Source organism: Rhea pennata, chromosome 3 (assembly GCF_028389875.1).
Source record: "Rhea pennata isolate bPtePen1 chromosome 3, bPtePen1.pri, whole genome shotgun sequence".
NCBI lineage: Eukaryota > Metazoa > Chordata > Aves > Rheiformes > Rheidae > Rhea > Rhea pennata.
This window is the reverse complement of record NC_084665.1, coordinates 45,852,048-45,873,190: the sequence shown is the minus strand read 5'-3', so window position 1 is coordinate 45,873,190 and position 21,143 is coordinate 45,852,048. Positions and strand designations below refer to the sequence as shown.

At 38.0% G+C, this 21,143-nt stretch overlaps 1 protein-coding gene across 7 annotated transcripts in view; it reads right to left on the bottom strand.

The window, feature by feature from the left end:
* SMOC2 (SPARC related modular calcium binding 2) overlaps nt 1-21,143 on the bottom strand; it is a 151,737-nt gene that overhangs the window by 88,705 nt on the left and 41,889 nt on the right. For all 7 annotated transcript variants that reach the window (XM_062572194.1, XM_062572195.1, XM_062572196.1 and 4 more), the window contains exon 2: nt 17,390-17,561. In XM_062572194.1, the coding sequence (XP_062428178.1) occupies nt 17,390-17,561 (172 nt within the window). The remainder of the gene's footprint in view (nt 1-17,389; nt 17,562-21,143) is intronic.

Genomic DNA, 21,143 nt, shown 5'->3' with positions numbered 1-21,143 from the left:
GCCAGTCACAAGTATACCTATGTTCTTCCTCCTACCCTTTGGCTGCCTATTTAAGCTATGAGTTCTTTTGGTTTGTCCAAGCTGCTCATGCTGCCAAGCAGTGTAAACAAATCAGAAATTTTGCCACATCAAAGCCAGGAGGTTAGAAAAAGTGAAGTACAGAGGGGATGGTAGAACTGGGAGACAAGACAGAGGGAGAACCTTGAGAGCTAGCCTTGCTGCTCTTGCTGCTGTCAAAAAGGGCAGAAGAATTGGGCTTCTCCTGCTGGTTTGATACAGTAATAGCTATTAATATTCTTTCAGTGCTGGTGATAGTAGCAGTAAGACCAGTTTTCTAGTTCTTCATAAAAGGAGAAGCAAACAGCAGGAACATAGCTGCTTTGTACTTTCTATTATGAGTTTGCACACTGTTTACTTCAGTTAGGCAGTGATCTAAGTTGTGACTATGGGTGCCACTACCAGGCTGGTAAAATAATTAAACTAAATTTACTGCACTACAGAAGGCTTGCTGAGGGAGCGGGCAGCTCAATGATGTTTTTTTCCTTGCTTAATTCCTATCATGCTAAAAATGTGTGGAATAGTTTATGATTTAGACTTAAGTCAAGCCTACCGCATGGATCTTTTGTCCACTGTGTGGTTTCTTGCACTGTCTCACACATTAGCTGTGCTGCCATTCACAGAGACCTGGACAGGCTGGAGAGCTGGGTGGACAGGAACCTCATGAGGTTCAACAAGGGCAAGTGCAGAGTCCTGCACCTAGGGAGAAATAACCCTGGGCACCAGTACAAGCTGGGGGCTGACCTGCTGGAGAGCAGCTCTGCAGAGAAGGACCTGGGAGTGCTGGCGGAGGGATAACAAGTTGATCGTTAGCCAGCAATGTGCCCTTGTGGCCAAGAGGGCCAATGGTATCCTGGGGTATATTAGGAAGAGTGCTGCCAGCAGGTCGAGGGAGGTGATCCTGCCCCTCTACTCAGCCCTGGGGAGGCCTCATCTCGAGTACTGTGTCCAGTTCTGGGCTCCCCAGTCCAAGAGAGACATGGAGCTACTGGAGAGAGTCCAGTGTAGGGCTACGAAGATGATCAGAGGGCTGGAGCACCTGCCCTATTAGGAGCAGCTGCGAGAACTGGGCCTCTTCAGCCTGGGAGAGAGAAGACTGAGGGAGGATCTCATCAACGTGTATAAGTACCTGAAGGGAGGGTGTCAAGGGGACGGGGGCAAACTCTTTTCAGTAGTGCCATGCAACAGGACAAGAGGCAATGGGCAGAAACTGAAGCACAGGAAGTTCCGCCTGAACGTGAGGGGGAATTTCTTCCCTGTGAGAGTGACAGAGCACTGGACCAGGTTGCCCAGAGAGGTTGTGGAGTCTCCTTCTCTGGAGATATTCAAGGCCCGCCTGGATGCAACCCTGTCTAACATGCTCCAGGTGACCCTGCTTGAGCAGGGGGGTTGGACTAGATGATCTCCAGAGGTCCCTTCCAACCTTGCTGATTCTATGATTCTATGATTACTTGGTACCGGTCTCTATTCAAGAGAAGGTAGCAAACAGAATAGTTTTAATTCAATGGAGTTTCTATTGTCTAATATATTACACTTTGATTAGGCAACCAAAGACTGAGAAAAGACTCATAAAAATCTGTTGCATCTTTTTTGTTTAAGGTAATTACAAATTCTAGCAAGTTGCTGATGCAGAATCAATATTCCAGGATTTACTTGAGCTAAGAATTTCAAGACAAATAAGAATACCAGGCAAGCTTAAGGTAGCATTAATGATTTCAAGATGTGACTGTAACATCTGAATTAGAATGATCTCCAGGATACAAGCAGAAAAAATTACTGCTTCTGCTCTGTGTTTTGTTTAAAGATTTTTCAACAGTAACTGGCTGGTAGCACTCTAGGACTAAAATTGTCCAGTGTTTACCTATGAGGCAGGAACATTATGGGGGTTAGTGACTGTAAATTCTTAGCATAGGGACATATTTTCTGGCCTATGCAAGTTGCACATTGAACAGAATCAGAAAAATAAGGCAACAGCACTTTCATTTTCCCCATTTGATACCAGTGCATCTTGACATTTCTTTAACCTCTAGCAGACCCCAAGAGCTACTCTGTCACATAAGCATGAGCCAGCAAGTTCCTGGTCTCCCAAGTACTGTCTCTGTGCCAATGCCACAGATGCACAGAGCCAACATGGAAGTTCTATGTAACCGCAAAAAACCTGTCTGGAGTACCAGATGAATTCTTCACTGGTCAATGCCACCAAGTTTTGAACAACTTACCTAGCAAAATTAGCACATAAAATTCCCTTGAAGTCCTAGGCAATTTGGTGTGTAAAATGCCGCATACTGAGGACAGAAAACAGTCCTCAGTATCTGTGCACTGAACATAAAATTGGGTCCCCTTTATTCTGCTATTCATAGTGATTTCCCTTCTAGTCTTGGGCCTGTATGCATAACTTCTGTGCGTTACTTTACTCATCTGTAACACAAGATTTTACTTATATCAGAGGAACTTTATGAGTGTTATTAGACAGTTCATGTTGGTAAAATGTCTGAAGTACAAGATGTTTTACATGGAAAATCCAAGTTTCAGACTTAAATAAACTCAATCATATTATGCTGTTTCAGGAAGGCTATTCACAGAGACACAGTGCCACCTAAATTAGACAGAAAAGTTCTACCATCCAGAAGTATGAGAAAAATAGTAAGAGACTGAAAAAATTTATACTCTGGTACTTTAATAACTTACTAGATTTTTATCAAGGAAAAATTATAATTAATGTACTGTGTACTCAGGTAGAATCTGTTAGTATATGTACTGCCAAAGTTTAGGAAAAAAATATATTTTAACCAACCTTTGGTGTCATTTGCCTTATTCTGAGCATGGTTTGGATATATAGTACTTAATAACATGTGGTTTTAATGTAGCTAGTGTTTTAACTGAAAATAAATCACCTCTTTGTTGAACCTCTGTCCTTGTTTTTCTAGAATGACATGTGGTTTAAAAGTCTAAAAGGAAAAGTGATATAAATTCCACCACATAAGGTCTCTGCTACAGTACTATAGTGCTACAGTGCAGGTTTGTAAATCATCTCCAATATTTGAATTATCATAAAAGCACACTAGAGAGAAAGAAAAGTTCTCCACACTGTCCACCATTTTGCTTCTAAACAGTTTGGTGTTCTAAAGGCATCCTATTTGTAGATGATCTAATATTCTTTAAAAACAACAATGACCAAATTTAGTGAAATATGAAATTCAGATTCGAAGCTTTGTTTTGCATCATAACTATGGAAACATTTTAAAGCTGTTGGGTATTAATGTCCTTCATTATATTCAAAAGAAAACATCTCAGGAGGAAGTTCTTTTTCAAGTTAAGCATCTAAAACTGTGAATAGTCAAAATGTTATTTCTAGTTCTGATTTTTTATTTCACTAAGGTATTACCACAGGGGAAGAAGTATGACACAGAGATGCAATCCAAACCTGATAGAAAAAATGTAACAGGGTTGTCAGGACAAAAAGAAGGCATTTAAAAATATTATTCCTTAGAATACTCATAAACATTACATTACTAATACAGAAGAGCTAAAGTCATTCCAAATACATCACTGAAGTTGAAATGAGTAATCATATTTTTGATAAATTTGTAAGATTACATCATCTGAGTGTCTGCCTGTGTGCTCCAGTTACAGTATCTTTTGAGCCTACTGCCTGATTTCAACCAAATTTTCCAGAAGAAAGGAAGAATTCAAGAGAATTATGTTCTAGACCTTATTGAAAATAACAGTTGAAAAAGGAGACAAAACTTATTTTTCACCCTGACTGCAAGAAAGCCTGAAACACGAGTTCACATAGAAGTATTCACACAAAAGATAGATACTAAACATCCCACAGATGTAGGAAGAACTTGCAGATCATAACAAACAAAAATCAGTCAAGCATAAGCTCAAACCTGTAGAGAAACCAGCCTTTCACATGCCCATTGCTTATAACCACTCAGTAAAGCCAAATTGCTTTGCTGGGGCAACTGCACTAAATCCTACATGTGCACTCAGCAGTGAAGAATGCTTGTCTAAAAGATCCTCTATGCATCTCACGCAAGCGTAACTAACAAAGATGATTCATATATGCACCCCAAACTACTAGGACGAGTGTAGGCCTAAATGGCTTGCCAAGAGGAAGATCACAGGAGTACTGACATCTAAGGGGATTCCAGAGTGGTCTCTCACACACAGATTCACCTCTTCTTGTTAGACACAACAGGGATGATTTAGATCAGGATGGACCTTGATCTATCTTGAAATGAAGATGGAGAGTAAAAGATAATGGGGCTTACCTGACAGCTCTGAGCTTACTGAATCAGCTCACAGCTTTGATTTCCAACATCACAGCACCTGGCCAAAGGAACCATAGCTCTTGTGAAGTGAATGGTATCACATTGGTGACACACAACCCAGTATCAGAGCAGATTCCAAGTTTGCAAGGTGTCAGATGAGGAAAAGCACTGTGCAGTGCTGTGCATCACTGGAATGTCAACCACACTACAATGTATTCAGTTGTAAAAGAAAAGCTTTACATTTTTTTTCTTTTAAAATCTGTTTTTGTTTAAACTTTTGGAACTATCTAATGGATTTTTCAATCAGCGACTTGAATTTGTTAATGGTTTCTGACTAGAACTCCCACTAGACTTTATTACTCTCCTAGTTTAAGATTAGTAGGGAGGTAATCCAGCAGGCTCCAACAGTAATTTGGTGTATGACATGGTGAAGACTGTGGTTCTAGGACCTGTAGAAAGCTGAAATGAGGCCTTGTTTGCCTATATTCAGAAAATGAAAAAGCCTAATTTTGCAGATATGTGTGCTCAGCTGTAATTTTGCATTATTTCAGTGGCTAACTGACTTAAGATTCTAATCCAGGTAATGGGCTCTTACATCCCAGAAGCCTGCTGGGAAAGAGTTCTCCTAGCACAGAAACTGAACATGAAGAGAAGACACATGACTTTAGGCTAAATTAGCTCCCTTGGACAGTATTAGCTGACAAACTGGGGCACTACCAGGCTCTGTGCTGTTTAGCACATTGGCCTGTATGTTGTTTGTACTATTATGACTTAGCAGCTGCACTGGAGTCCAGTATCTGTCACAGATAAAATTTAATGTTACTTATAGCTGTGCTAAGCTTCTAAGTGGAACAGCAAAGACCTTCACCTATTAAGTGAAGCAATGCAAGTACATATCTACAGAATCTAGAACCAGATTCAGAAGCACAGGACTTCCTTGAATGGCACTAAAGTTAATAGGAAACTGTAGTACACAAGGAGGTTTTTAAAACAGAATTAGCCTCGCAAGCAGCACAGGAATGACTTGGAACTCATCTATTTTATGTTCTGTTTCCAACAATACAGCACCTAAAATTGAGTCTTGGAAAAAAATCAACTTTACCTTTACTGGCTAACCCTTGAATAATATATCATACAGAGAGAAATTTATTATCGTGAAGTAGAAGTTTATCTTTAAAACAATGACACAAGCTCATCAAGGGTGTAAACACCACCTCTAAAGTGACATTTGATACAAACGAATCTACAGCAACTTTTGGGCTCCACAGGGAAACGTAGCCCAGATTTGCTCATGGAAAAGCAAACAGCTTGCCAAAAAAGAGATAAATTGACTGCAAAGATTTTGATTTAGTCCATCTGGTATTTTTTGCTTTTCTATATAATTTCAGTAAGAATAGAAGTACCTTTCCCAATCCCAATACACTAAGCAGCCTTCACTTGCTTTCAAATAGATTACTCTGTATGACACAGGATTGTTATGTATTTATGCATAAAACTATCTTAAAAGTTTATGTAGTTATTTTATTATAGATGGAATATCCCACTGAACAGATCAGAAACATTTATCACTTTTTAAAACCACTTATAAAGTGTTTAAACTTAATCATTTGAAGAAAACATTCCCTTGAGGTCTTTCTACAGATCCTTAGCTGTTTGTATGCTAAACAGAAAGCTTTTCTAAAGTCATATAGATTTGAGCAAGCAGACCTAGGTATGGACTAATCTAAATACCTCTCATTGTTTCTCTGTACCGCTTACTTCCCTTCCCTCCATTATGCCTCAAAATACCCATGTATACTTGCCCTTAAATTTAGAAGCATACAATGCATCATTAAGCTGTTTAAAGTTAACCATCTATTTGAACACTTTACTGAATTGGCCTAACAATTAACCATTTTTCCCCCACTTCTGTGGTTCTTTCTCCCTCTTATATCCTTCTGCTAACTTCTAATGATATGATAAAAGCCAAATGGCCCTAATTTGCAGTTCATTTAGCACAAAAATCTTTTATTCAGAGTAGAAGACACAGTTTGGTTTATGTGTTACTCACAAAATGGAAATTTTCTATATTTGACCTAGGTCAATGCATATTCCAAAGAGCTGATCATGTCTGGAACAATGAGGCACATATAGCTGTAGTCTGTAGTGATAGGAAATACATAACAAGTTATATGTGTTCAAAGTTTCAATTTCAAAGACGTAGATCGTCAGCCTCTTGGGCTGGAAATGATGTCAGCACAGACATTAAGCCTGACACAGCCATAAAATAAAGACTTTCTGCTTTGTGACAAGGTCCGGCTATGCTTTCACTGTTTATTTTTATTGCTGCATTCTGGTTTCAAACAAAAAAGCAGAGAAATCTTAGCCTAAACTCTTCTCTACTGGCATTTAACAGTGGCAGACAGTCTGTTTTTTTACATTTTGCAATCGCCCAGCAATTCAGATAGCTAGGCTTTAAGATAAAAAAAGGAATGCTGTGCTGGAATCTTTCTTGGCACAATAATATTTCTCTTGATTTGCTAACAATCACATTTGGAGAGATACAATGTGACTAGAACTGAATCAAATATTTGCAAGAAAAACTAAAGCTACAGAAATCACCTTTTTTTTTTTTTTTATTTTTATTTTCTTACATACCAAAGACGCGACTAGGCTTTCTGAACGGAACAGAGTTGATAAATAGTTTGAGTAAGTCTAATGTGAGCCAATTTATAATTCTTGCCCTGAAAATTTGAGGAGGTTTACAACTATTTGTGATTCAAAGTCTTCAGAACAGTATTATTGCTTTAGCACTAGTAGTTTCTACTTCATTTGCTTTTAGATTTTTCATTTTATATTAAACCTTTAATGTAAATTGACATTACCTAGCCAGAAATGAAAAGTAAAACTCCACAACATTTAAAACGTGACTTTTCACACAATTACTGTAGTGACTGGACACATATTTGACACTAAAAAGGTAATTTTTTCATGCCTGACTGCTCTTACACTCCTTTTTCCTGCACATTCTGTCTGGCTCAGGCAAATTCTGCTTAGAGAAATATCTTCAAAAAAATGGAGTATTTTTAAAAGTGATAAATTCACACCCATACACACAAATTTTGGATGATATTTCAGTGTTATTGATCTGTTTTTTCTCTACTACTCTACATAAAACTACCACATATGTAACTACCACATACAACCATTCCAAGCATACTTAAAATGTTATGTACCCCCATTTAGTACCTACAAGCAAGCATAATCAGAGGCCAACTTATAATTTAGCCTGATCTAAATTATATTCTATTAGATATTTTGTTTATCAAGATGTTGAATATTTTATTTCTTAAATTAATGCTCCTTCCAACAATATCTTGATACAAAACAGTCAATTAAGACTCAGAAATAAAACATATAGCGGTTGGAGTTTGACAGGAATTTTATCAGGCTTGGCAACACTACACTCTAGAAACATGCAGAATCATCCTACAGAAATTTCAGTGTTCACATTGAGAAAAGTATGTCTGCAAGAGGAGGAGAAAGATCCTAGATAATTCTTTTTTTTTTTTTTTTTTTTTTTTAGTTAAAATCTACCCCATAATCAGCTTTTTCCAGGAAAAGGCCTATTTTCAAAATTATTCTGATACCACTTCTCAATATGTCCTCTCTTTAATTTTAATTTTTCCACAAAGAATTTAAAAAATCTACATCCCTCTTTTTTCACGTTTCCTCAGAAAAGATGACAGAAAAAGAAACAGGAGAGGTGAAAAGGACAAGTGAAAATTGTTCTATTTTCAATTTGCAGGCTGTTTGTATTTGCAGACTACGCAAGCTTGCTGCATTTCACATGAAATGCAATACGCTAGCTTTATTTTATAGACTGATACCTTGATCTAGTCTCACTTTCACTCATTTCAGTTAGGAACAGAACTAAACCTACTCACTATGTCTTTCTCTCCAAATTAAACATCTCAGGAGCATGTTCTGCCTTCCAAAAGCAGCTCCAAAGGCTGCCTTCCAGGCAGGGGATGTACTGGCCAAGCAAACATTCCTACTTATGCACTAACTTAAGGGAAACACTAGGGCACTGCAAGCACACAGGCTTACGTTACAGGCTCACATCATGCTTACAAACACAAGCTTGTGGGCTGTCTCCATAGGAATACTGTATTAGGTATACACTTAAGAGACCACTTCCAGCATTTATAATCCAGTTCTTTAGCTAAGTGACAAGAGTAGCATTTCCCCAAAGACGCTTAAGTTCCTGCATTATGGGACCACAGCTAATATATGAGCCCAAAATTCAAGTCTTAAGACATCAGTTGACCAGTGCTGTGCTCCTTCATCTCCACAAAGGTAGTATCGCACTAGCATGTTTATCCAAGAAGGGAAAGGAACCTTAATTACTAACTGCAGCATGTTCTTCATTTGGTCGTTAATTCATTCTACTACTAATTAAGATGTGTGAAACTTCTCACTAAAACTGTAAGCCCCATTTTTAATGAAATGGAAATGCTGGATGCTTCTCTCTTTTAAGGAAAGCAAACAGTAAATAGTAAAACGCCTCTTTATGGGAAATTCCACTCATATTTTGATGTGCTTCAGTTCTTTATGTGAATCCTGAGAATGAAGATAGTACCTTTTGTTATGTCTATGATAGCCCATAAAAGAATGGCATTTTTAAACAGCCAGGCTCTTTAAGATACCATAAATGAGTTAAGCTAAACATAAGCTATCTAGGGTTTCAAATAGAGAAAGGGGATCTACTGAGTTATAGAATAACAGTACTACTACTGTGTGTGATGGCTACCATTGGTATGCTTGTGAAGCAAAAAGGCCCAGTTAGGGCCACTTCTGCAAAGCCTGACTACATTCTCAGAGCACCAGCCAGAGTATGTATTTTTACTGCTAGTTCAACGGGTACTGCAAATCCAGGTTGCTGCTACATGATGGCAGTGAAATAGTGAAACGTAGTGCAAGTTGGTAGTTACACTTTTATAGTGGTAATAACTTATACCAAATATCTAGCCATTACAGATGTCTTCTTTTAGTGAAGTACTGGTACAGAAGCCAAGAATGTTATGGCCAAAAAAATCCAGACACCTCATCTGGGATGCTCCAAGAACTCTAGGTTAGGGCAGAGATGCACTGCCAGGACTGTACATGTTACCTTGTTTTTCTATTGATCACAAAGACAGGATGCCAAATATTATTACTAATCCACTTACTTAATGGATTCAGAATATTAGTCTCCAATGCCTCAACTATGGGCCAGTTACATGCAATTAAAAATGAACTGAAAGGGGGAACAAATGTTTTTATTTTTATTTAAAGAAAAAAGAAGAGAAAAATAAGACAGAAGAAAAAAAGATATTTTGAGTGTATTATTCTTCAATGCCTGCTGAACCCTTTTATGGCAAACTTTAGTTAAAAGCCAATAGAAGATCCCCTCAGCTAACTCTAAGATGGATATCTCCATGGGAGATGAAGGCTTTGTTGTTCAAGCAAAACATTCCCAGTAGCCACAATGGGAATGCCAGAGATATCCATATTCACTTCCTCCTTACAAGTTGCCTAAATCTCAGTAAACGTTCACAGAAAGAGTTTAAAAGCTTACAGAAAATTCAAATGATCCCAGATGAACTAAACTGCTAGACACTCCTGTTATAAGTATTGCTTTCTTTGAATACGATGCCATCAGCTAGCATATTTGGTAGACTTGAGATCTGAAGATGCTGAAGTGGAAGACAAATAGATGTCCATCAGGATCTGAGATATTCAATTTACATTCAAAGTTTCTGTGCCCTGAAATATTGTTCCTGTAGAAAATCTCCTACTAGCCTAGTTAGGACTAAAGCTTATTGTCATGTCAAAGAATGAAAAAAAAAGACATAGTTGCATAAAAAGAACTTTCAACCCTACTCATCTCTACCTAGCATCATAATTTCATTTTTAAAATTTAATATATATTATTTACTGTCATGGGAAACTGCTTAAAAGCTTAAAATTATTTGAAAACTGCTAAAGGAAAAATATAAGTTCATATTTTCAAAGTTCATGGGAAAAGCCTTGTTCAGTAGTGGGGTGTGAGTAGGGTAGAAATCCTGACAAAAAAAAATTCCATCAGCTGTAACAGAGAGGAAACTGATAGATGTCTTTAGAAATGACTTCAAGTGTTCTCTTACTTTTCTGATGTCTGCACTAAAAAATTCTCATGACAATACAGAACTTGAATATTCTATGTACAGTAGCATCCTATAGTGACGAGACTAAATTTTACAGGGTAGCTCTAAATACTTACAGGAAAAAAAATCATACTTTTTCTTTCATAAGAGATGTTTAGGATGCTTCATGAAAAAAATTGTTTCAGGTAGTCTTATATATCATAATTTAGGACAGACTATTGCTCTTACATTGGTCGAACAAAGTAATGCAAACTGCAAAGAATGAGGTCCTCCATCAGTAAAGTACACACTAAACACATGTTTAGGTTTGAGCACATGCATGTACTGAGACTCTGCCATTGTGTACAGTCAGGTTTAGCCACACTCTGTGCCTAAAGGACCTTTTTTCTCTGTGTCAATTCTTAAACATCTGACATATTTACTCAATTCTTCCTCTGATAAAACCCTCAATGTAGTTGATGGTCTGAACTGCATAGGCTATATGTAGGAAAAATTCATCAACGTCAGTTTGCCTTTGAAGCTGAGAATGTTCACATTATAAAACCATTTTTCATCCAAGGTGCTCTGAATTTTCACAAAGCCATATAATAACTTCTTCCATGCTGGTAAGAGATATTGTAAAGATAAGTTTTGTGCTATCCTACTCATAGCTGAGAACTGGTTCCTGAAGGCCTGACGGCTCATAACCTCCATTCTCTCAGCTGGATAATACTTCTTTCTTTAAAGGAAAATACTTCTTTCTTTAAAGGAAAACAGGAACTAAACAAGGCACAGCCTCAAAAGGCCGCTCAAAGTCTAGCTGCAGCATAGCACGTACTTGAGCACCAGCTAAAAATTCATGTAGCTTGGAAGACTGCAAGTCTAACTTGCAAGCATTACTGTCTAACCTCAGGCTTTTGGGGGGAATTTATTAGTTCCCAGAAAGCAAGCTCAGAAATGATATTGAATGAACAGGGTGATTAGAAAGATAAGTCCTCCCTAAGCAGCGTGAAAACAAGCCAAAGCTTGATCTTACAATGTCCATGCCATGAGTCCCTTAAACAGAAGGAACACATAATTCCGTTTTATCATTAATATAAAGTAAAGTACATCTATAATATTCATTTGTTACATGACTTATCTAGTGATGTACTTTTTTCCAATTTAAAAGATAAACCCGAAGAAGAGCAATGCTGGGTTAGGCTTAATAACACAAACCTAGTCTGGACCAGCATGTAGACAAGCTAATCTAAGCTCCTTCTCCTTCTTTCATGGCAATCTGGCTCTGGGGAACTTTACATGCCATGACAACCTCTCCTACGCACAGGAAACTGACAGAAGGTACTGGCAACAGCAGCATCTCCAGCATATCTCCCGGGCCTCATCGCCTTCCTCCTCACAGAGTTGAGAAGCAGATTTTCTCTGCAAAGTCTAAAGGGATCTAAAGAGGATGCCTCTCATTTCTGCTGAGGAAGCTGAATTTAGCTTATATTTTGTGCATTTCAGTCTCCACAGAGCAGCCTTTTGGAATATGCTAAGCCATGTTTCAAATCATGTAAAATTTCTGTTAACTGTAAAATTGTAACTATAGGCCCTACAGGAGACTGCAGTGCTGGGCAATAGTCTCTACTCATAATGGGCAGCTATATAGTTCAGGGCTATAAATTAAAGGTTTTTTTTTCCTTTTGCTTTTATAAACAATTAAGTTTCTATTTATTTATTTATTTATTTATTTATTTGGAATATGGTAATTTGCATGCTTTTTCAAGACTATTTTCAAGACCAATAAACTTCAATTTGTACTTTTCACATGCACTGATAGAAAGGATCAAAGGCTCTGTTTTGCAAGTTATGAAGCCTTCTGGTGTAATATGCAGAGCTCTCCAGTCCCATCCTTACCAGCTGTAGCAGATGGAACAAGGCCAAGTGATAAAGGATTCATGGTCAAGGTTTTATTAGTCAGAGGAATAGATTTACCTTGACATGTATCAAAAAGTCCTGTTAGAACAGCAAAGTTTAGCTCTCAGTATTTCATTTTACCCGGTTCTTCATAAGTATTTATGTACCAAATTCACTCCACTTGCATGTGAGGATTGGGGCCATAGTTCCCTGACTCTCTATACTCCTAAACTAAATGTACTGAGGAGTATTTCTAGATCCTAAAGAGATTTACACAGAACAGTCCATGGCTGTGCTGCTGAACTGCTTTACACCCCCAAAGAAAGTGGCTGTGTGTATGCTGTCCCCTAAGAAGAGTCCCAGCAGTATGCTAACTCCTTAGCCACGTGCACAAAGTCCTTGAGAAAGGGCTAGCTGGCTGACACTCACAGTTCTGCAGGGATCACTCCACCAGTTTACTTATTTAGTCACACTGTGTCCTGGAAATGTTTAATATATAGGGAGACATCACCTATCTGTCCTTCTGTCCTCTCTAAAAGCAGTTGTATTTCCTTCACGCTTCTTGTATGTTTTGTTTCTTTGGCTATACAGGGCCAGCTTTACTGTGAAGTATATGCGTATGCATGGAATGCATGTGCATGTGTGCAGCAGATTCCAGTCACAGGGCATACTTTAACAGTCCCTCTAACACAATACCTTTCAATTGTCAAAATACATTCACTTATTAGACTCAAAATCTTACTGCATAGTAAATGTCTGTCTCTCGTAAGTGGTAAACCTCCAGAAGTTCAGATTTTCTTTGGAAAATCTTCTAAAAATTTGGATGTTCATCTACAGTTTTTGCAAACTATTTGAACCCTCTGATACTGCGAAAGTATAGTTGTAGTAGGAAATTTTATAAAATTGGGACTTTTTATAATGTTTCCAACTTTAGAAACTGATTCCAGAACTGCCTAGAAGTGGACTGCAAACAAAAGTAACACAATAAAAATCTGCAAGGGCTTAAAAAAAAACAAACAAAAACTATCAAAACAGTCTATTGTGATGCTTTTGTCAAAGGTGAGCCGTTTTTCAGGACTGAGCAGAAAGTTCGGGGTTTCTTCATTTTCAGGTTTGTTCATTCTTTCTATGCTTTAGAAAGACATAAATATGAAAACCATACCAAGTTACTTTAACGTCTGCTACAGTCATCTGGAACCAGATGGATAGAAAGAAAAGAAAAAGGAAAAAAGGTTTGTCAGTGTATTCTATTATTTTGCTTTGAGATCCAGGCCCTGAAAATTTTTTCCTTTGTAGTGCAAAACAACCTACCTCAGACAAACACTTTTGCTATGAATGAAACTGGAATTAAGAAAGTGTGAAGTAGGAAGAAAACAAGTTTAAAGCAATCCAACCCTTTGTAATTTAGTATTTAAGTAATCAAAAACAAATAGATCAGACAAATGTTGAGAATAAGTAAGGAGGTGAAAGGATAGTCAATCAAGATTTGGCTTTTTGTAAGAAAAGATACATCAAGGGATAGCTGGAGAAGGTAGACATCAATCTGACGGTAGTTCAAACTTTCTTATGGATGTAAAAAAGAAATCCCAGTTTTTACTATATAAACAAGAAATGATGAACTCAAAATCATTCCTGGAGACTGTGGGTCATAAATTGTGACGGTATTTAGATTTCTAATGGATACACTGAACTGAACAAAAAGCCGCTCACAATGTTTCCAATTAAATAAAATGGATCCTGGAAATATCTCACTTTTAGATAAGTGGGGGGTAAGAGGTGAATCTTATATTTGGTGGTCAGAGATGGCCTCATCTCTTTTTCCACTCATAATTTGCACATCTACAGATACACATTCATTTCACTTCTTGTTGCATTAACAACCTCAGAATTTGATCTAAAAAATCAAGTTTTAATGCATTATGGGTTGTTGGTTTTAGGGGGAGTGATTAAAAACTTATAAAAGGATTTACTTTCATCCCAATATGGAATGAAAACAAATTCTGAAACCTTGAATGTTGCCCTGAAATAGAACTGTCATCTTTTGGTTAATCCTACTGAAACAATCTTCTGCTCTTTACAGAATGCAAACCTGCAGTAATAAATTTTACCACTTTTATCCAACTGCCTAAAAAGAGTCTTAATCTGAGGACTTCCTCGGCTGCTTCTGGAGGTTTGATAGTGCTATCAAAGGTAATTCTTGCAATGCTGAAACTGAAACTGCAGCTACGCCAGTGAATCATCTTTTTCTTCCTTCAAAATTGTTTTCACAGCTTGAAATATTTCTGAGGATTGCAGCTGTGAGCAGGAATAAAGACATTGATCAATTCAAAATTTAAGATTGCTTTTATTAAATAATAAATACTATGAAAATATGAAATGAAAATAGCACTAGTCTCTTGCTGATACTGACCATGTATATTACTGACAGTCATACGTCAACTGACAATCAAAGGAAAAATATTTAAACATTAGAGTGATGTTTGCATTCATTTAAATGAAAGTTTAGAGGCACTCAGTTGATGAAGGCATGATATCTGTTTGCTATTAGCAATATTTAAGATGCCGAAGGTGTCTAATTCCAAGTCTACAATTGTAGTGACATGCTAGACATTAATAAATAAACAGCAAATGAGCACTTCTCCAAATTGTAATTGTTGACTGCCTACAGCAAAGTTTGACGGACACAGTCTGGGTAGGGCAATACAACACATCTTTATGAAAAAACTCATAGATGAAATTGTAAAATTTATTCCTGCAAAAAGTGTAAAATACTCTAAATGTATGCAATGAACAAATACAAAGCATACAATAATTCTCTCTGTTGTTCATGTCTGTAATAAAAACTTTGGCTCAGGTTGCTTCATTATGTTATCCTTTTGCATAAGTAAATACATCCATCAGGTAATACAATGGCTTATTATGAAAGAACTAAAGAATAAGCATAGTGTTTCAGTTAGGAAGAAGATGAGACAGAATGTCTCTTTGAAGCAGGCTTGATGCTTCAGAGGCTTGCTTGAGCTAATGAAGAGAGATGATGTGGAAAATTGCCTCCTAGAGGTTGAGTCTGTGTGTTCCCTGGAATTTTCCTCTATCTCTCTTTTTGAACAGAGAGTAAGGGAAAGCAGATCTTTATGATCAGTGCTATTTTTACATTTTAAAAAAAAAGATAACTGTGCAGTGAATCACCCTACATTTCAGAAAGGAACTATGTCACATTTCTCTTAGCATAACTGCATTCTCTAGCTGTGGCCTACTCTAAAAGTCAAAAGACTAAACTGTGGATGCTTTATAAATATTAGAACTGAAGTGCAAGGGCTGCATATGTTGCACAGTTTCTTTAAACAGAGGATAGAAGCAAAAGAGTGGATGATGTAGCTAGGAATGGCCTGTGAGGGCTCTAAGCATTAAAAACCATTTCACTGAATTTCAAAATTATATTGTTTGAGGGTTTACCAGCTTTCAGATACACAAAAATTCCTGCAATTTATAACCACAGATTTATTTTGAGGTGGATTATATTTTAAATCAAATCAAAACAATAACCAGTGGAATCTTGTTCTGCTAACCAGATGATTACAGTTAGAAAACACAGGACTGAATTTGACCATCTCTTAACTCAAAACACCAAACTGCAGTAGACAGGAAACATCAAAGAGCAAGCAATTCAGTTTTTATGTCTGAGATACCTAAAACCAATCACAGTTGTGTGCCTGAGCCTGCAAGTGACTGGTAATTCCTAATTCTCATTTACTGGGAGCTTTGACTACAAGGATATTTACAGAATTAGACCTGACAAGGTGTCAACAAGGACCTTGTTCCTCCAACTTACTCCATGTGACTGCTGCCCTGCACAGATTTCTGCTTATCTGAGCAGAGAATTTATCGCATGTGAAATCTGTTTTTAAGCCCAGAAGATGCATCATGATAATCCAAGTGAATTTAAAGTTCATTGCTCCTCAGGAAGCTGTTTTACTCACAGGAACATCATATTCATCTGGCTACTAAGCTTCCTGAGGCAATTCATACAAAATTAGCACAAGTGTCTCTGCACAGTGCTGTGTTCTTGCTCCTTGCACAAACCGCAGGTGAAGAAACAGGAACTGTAGATGAGATTTTTCACAGGACACTGTCCACAATTAAGAATTTTTTTTTTAATCATCTTGAGAGGTGGACTGAATAGCCACCTCTTTGAGGCTGCTTATATACTGCAATTCAGTGTTTTGGATTAGGGATGGTCATAGCTCTTCTCTATTTGTAGCTCTTTATTAGGAAACAGTTTCTAATTGGTAACTCTGCATGGATTAAACCAATCCCTCCTAGAAGCATAAAAATGACTTACGGAAAAGAGTTTCATTGTTTTCATTGAAGCTTTTGCTCTCAAATTACTTCAACATTTTTTGAAATGCTGACCCCACAGGTAGCCAGCTTGGACTCTTAAAATTACAAGATTATGAGCAAAGACACTGGCAAATATCTCACAACACTGATTTTTCTCATTGAACAGGTAAACAGAATCCACTACTAAAATAAAAAAGAAGTCCAGCAGGCTCAGTGATACAGAAATGCTTTTCATTCATGGAAATGTTTTTTTTTTCCATCAAGAAAATGAATTACAAAATACTTTTATGCATTAACCATCAGCACACTGAAATGGAGATACCAGCCTGAAGAGTTACTCTGAGCCTGCCAAAGAAATGATCCTTCAGAACGAGGACATAACCTTACAATTTGCTTAACAATGACTTATTATCGTATAACTGGGCGGAGGAGTCTTTTTTTTTTTTTTTTTTTTTTTTTTTTTTGAAGGAAAAAGATTAATTTATCTTATTTCTTATTTATTGTTTAGTATTTATTTACTCATGTAGCATCTTATTATATAAAGAGGAGGGATTTCAATCTACTTGCTTCTAAGATAACTCTTAAAGTGCAACATGCCTAGCTGTCATTTTCAAAAGCTATTTGAAGTCTGTTATATTTCATTATGATCATGAGATGTTTTGACTTGCTCACCTTTGCAGTTGCCCCGGTAAGCAATTTCCAGCTGAGGGTCTTTGCATTTTGCTCGTTGAAATTCACACCGGGACAGAAAGGTTCTTCCATCAGATGCACAGAGAGACTTCTGGGGGGAACCTGCACAGTCCAGGCTGCATTCTCTGTCTTTGTCTTGGTCCACTCTCAAAAACTAGAAGAAATATTATAAAATGATGCTGTAGGAATTCTATTCCCAAGTAAAAATTGCTGTCTGATCATCACCCCAAGCGGTAATTGTACACATACAAGTATTATCCAAAACTGGAAAGAAAGCTCCGTCTCTTTAGCTTATTCAAATGATAGCTGATTCAGCATACCTGGAGTTGTTCAGCTGCTGCTACGAAATGCCAGTAATTATAATATTTCCATCACATGTAATAAATCTATATAAAGCATATAATAAATCTAGTAAATAGGAAATCTCTGAAATCCTCCAACCATTACGAAGCTGAAAACGGTGGCTCAGTCTTTAGAGCAAAAACAGTAATAGCACAAACATTCTCCACAATAAAAATGAGAGAGAGATGGAAATTTGTCTATTTTATTAGTCATGGATGAACTAGACTACAATAGCAAGCCGAAAGATTAAGATCCAAATCAGATTTCTAACATCAATACTCATCTAATATTATAACCATACTATTTCCAATGGCTTCAAGATGTCTGAAGAGAGGATGAGCAGGGCAGCAGACCTGATACCAACACTGCGATTTAAAAGCACTATGTGAAACAGGAAATAGATCATTTATTCTTACAGTACATATATTTAAAATCTAAAGGCTCATTAATGCAACAGAATTCTAGAGATTATGCTATAGAGACATATAGAGATGTTTCTACTTCTGCATATGCTGGCCTATTAAAATAAATAAATAAATAAAACATGCCAGGATTGAAGAGGGAATTGTAAGAGCTTGCAGTTTCTCCAGTAGCCCACGGGATGAAGCCCCAAATCCTCTCCCAAAGCACCCACCATGGACCAACGCAACAGAGAACACCTGACACAGACCATGGGTCGCAAGCAAAACCATCGTGCCCCAAAGGATTTTACTTAATTTATCACCAGTCAACACACAAACTTCCAATTGCTTCTTCAGGTAGTGAGGAGAAAAGGAGCACAATTAAGTAAATACTTTTACAGATACTTATCCTCCCCCTTTCCCAGCGAGTTTTGGGTGTTTTTCCTGCGGGTTACACCCAGTCCCTCAAAACACCACCGATGAGGTGATGGGCAGCGCAGGGGATGAGCTGCCCTCCACGGCAGCTTCAAGCTGCTTCCCTGGGTGATGGTTTCTGCAAGTCGGCTCTGAGTGGGTCACCCCAGAGCCGTGGTCCCTCGGGGGTGTCCCTGCCCCGGCGTGGGTCACCAATGGCCGCAGGCCCTCCAGGGTTTTTGGAGCCCCCTCAGGCTCCCACCCAAGAGGGCGTCCCCAGCCCCTAGCTGCTGCTACTTGCTTCCTTAGAGGCCTCCGAGCAGTGACACTGTGTTTTTACCACCAAAGGGGTAAAGCTGTGGTGCCAGACATTCCCCCCCCACCACCACCCCACCCCACCCCCTGCTTTTTACTCTGGTTTCAGCCGGCTGGAACCGCCTGTGACCAGCACAGGGCGGCTCAGGGCCTCCCCCCACACAGGTCACCCCCACGCGGTGCCCCACTCCGGCAGCAATCTCGCCCTCACCGGCAGAAACACTAGTTTATTATATCCTCATCGGTGTTGCTTCGTCGTCGTAAATCCCAGTTACAGAAAATTTTATACTCCAGATGACAAACTGAGGCCGCTAGAAGGAAACTTTCAAGCAAGGAAAAGGAGGACAAAGAGTACTGTTGGAGCAGGAAAGAGTAGTATAAGCTTACAATTTCAGAGAACTGTTTCTATATATAGTCTCCCTACATTTTATTACAAAAAAAAATGCACAGACTCATAAATCCCCTTAATTTTCATACTTAAGCTATGGTCTATTTGCATTTTCTAGCAATTAATGTGAGGAAATGCAGGTGTCTTTATGAAGAGTGTCAGAGGTGTCACTTTAAAATAATAATCATATGGTTGGAATTTGACCAGAATTTTTAAATTTTAGTGTCACGGTAACATAGAAAGGAAAGCTTCCTTCTCCTGATGTTTTATGCAATTTTTCATTTTTAACTGTAAGTAGCTTTGGAAGCAAATTGCCAATTCACAGGGTCACAAATCCCAAACCTTTCATCCTGGAAATTAGCTATGGAGCTTCAGAAGGGGGAAAGAGATGTTCCTTCCCCCAGTCCCCTTTAATGCTATTTGGTAGATCCTTTTCACTAAGAGGTATTAATAACCAGAGGAGCAGACTAGAAAGGGTGAAAACTGAGGTCCTCTCTCTTTACACGCAACATGAGCAACAGTGACAACAGGCTTCTGTGTCTCTGACCAACCTACAACTTGTACTGGTCTCCAGGATGTGCGCCCAGGCTCCGGGGCCCTACCAGTTGCCCTGAGGCCCGGGTGAGGTCCTCCAATCTTCCTTCCTTCCCCATGTCGATCAGGCTGTGAGATGGGACAGGTGATGCTGCATTTGCCTTGGAAGCATTTGCAGGACTCTGGGTTTAGACCCAGGCAGGGCTAACCCAGCCGCCGACCCACAGCTCTGTCGAGGCTGTCAGAAGAGGACTTTTCAAGGAGAGGTGAACTGTGTGGGACTTCTGACAGAACTGTAACCAGTTCCCTGTTCTGCCTTATACTTTCTGTGTGAATTTAACGATGGCAAATCAAATAATCTTCCTCTTACCATCTTAAGATGTAATGATGAGAGTACTAGCTCTCTCTGTTTATAAAACTACCCCTCCCATCTCTGAAATAGCTAGGGACTTTGCCATCTTTAATTTATACTCAGCAACATCTCTGCTAGACAGATAATTTTTTTCCAAAAGGATTAATGGAATTCCCTTAGGAAGGCTTCATGTCCCACACAAACTCATATTTGAATCCCACAGTAGATTAGGGAACTGAACCCAAGCCTCAGAAAAAAATCACACAGAGCAACATTTTATCCTCCATCCCATTTTTCTCCCACACTTTCCTCATTTTTTCTCTTTAGAAGCTTTATAGTAATTAAGAGGAGTGTGCCTGATCACAGTGGACAAATCACAGTAACACAATGGACAAAATCCGCTGAGCTGTCTGAGAAACAAAATCCATTCCCTTTAAATAGTGACAGTTCACAGATAAAACTATATTTTCAAGAGCATTTATCCAGAGTTTTATTTAAGCATTTTATTATTTCAAAACCTAAGAGGAGAGGAGGGTAATTTACGGGTTCAGGAATATTCACATAACCTGGAAAAGCAGAGGATAAAGAGATCTCCAGGAGATAAAGCCACTTGAATTATTTTTGATTAGCCAAATATCAATGGAGAATTTAGGTTATATATTTAAACAATTTTCATCGGGCTAATAAAATTTAGGAATCTAACAGGAAAGACAAAAAGGCAAGTAAATGCCAGAAAGGATAGTGTATAAGAGATGAATTAAAAAATGTACTTCTTAAAAAAAAAAAAAAAAAAAAAAAAAAAGTATGTGATTAACCTTTGGAAAATAACCCATTCTCGTCTTTATTGCAGCAATATAAGATGATACAAGTCCAAATCAGCACTGCTTACTCACATGTAGACAAAGGAATAGATAAATATGTCAAAACTAATAGAATCACTGAAATGAGCAAAAGCTATGAGATTTCTCATGAGATTGTTTATTTGTCTAA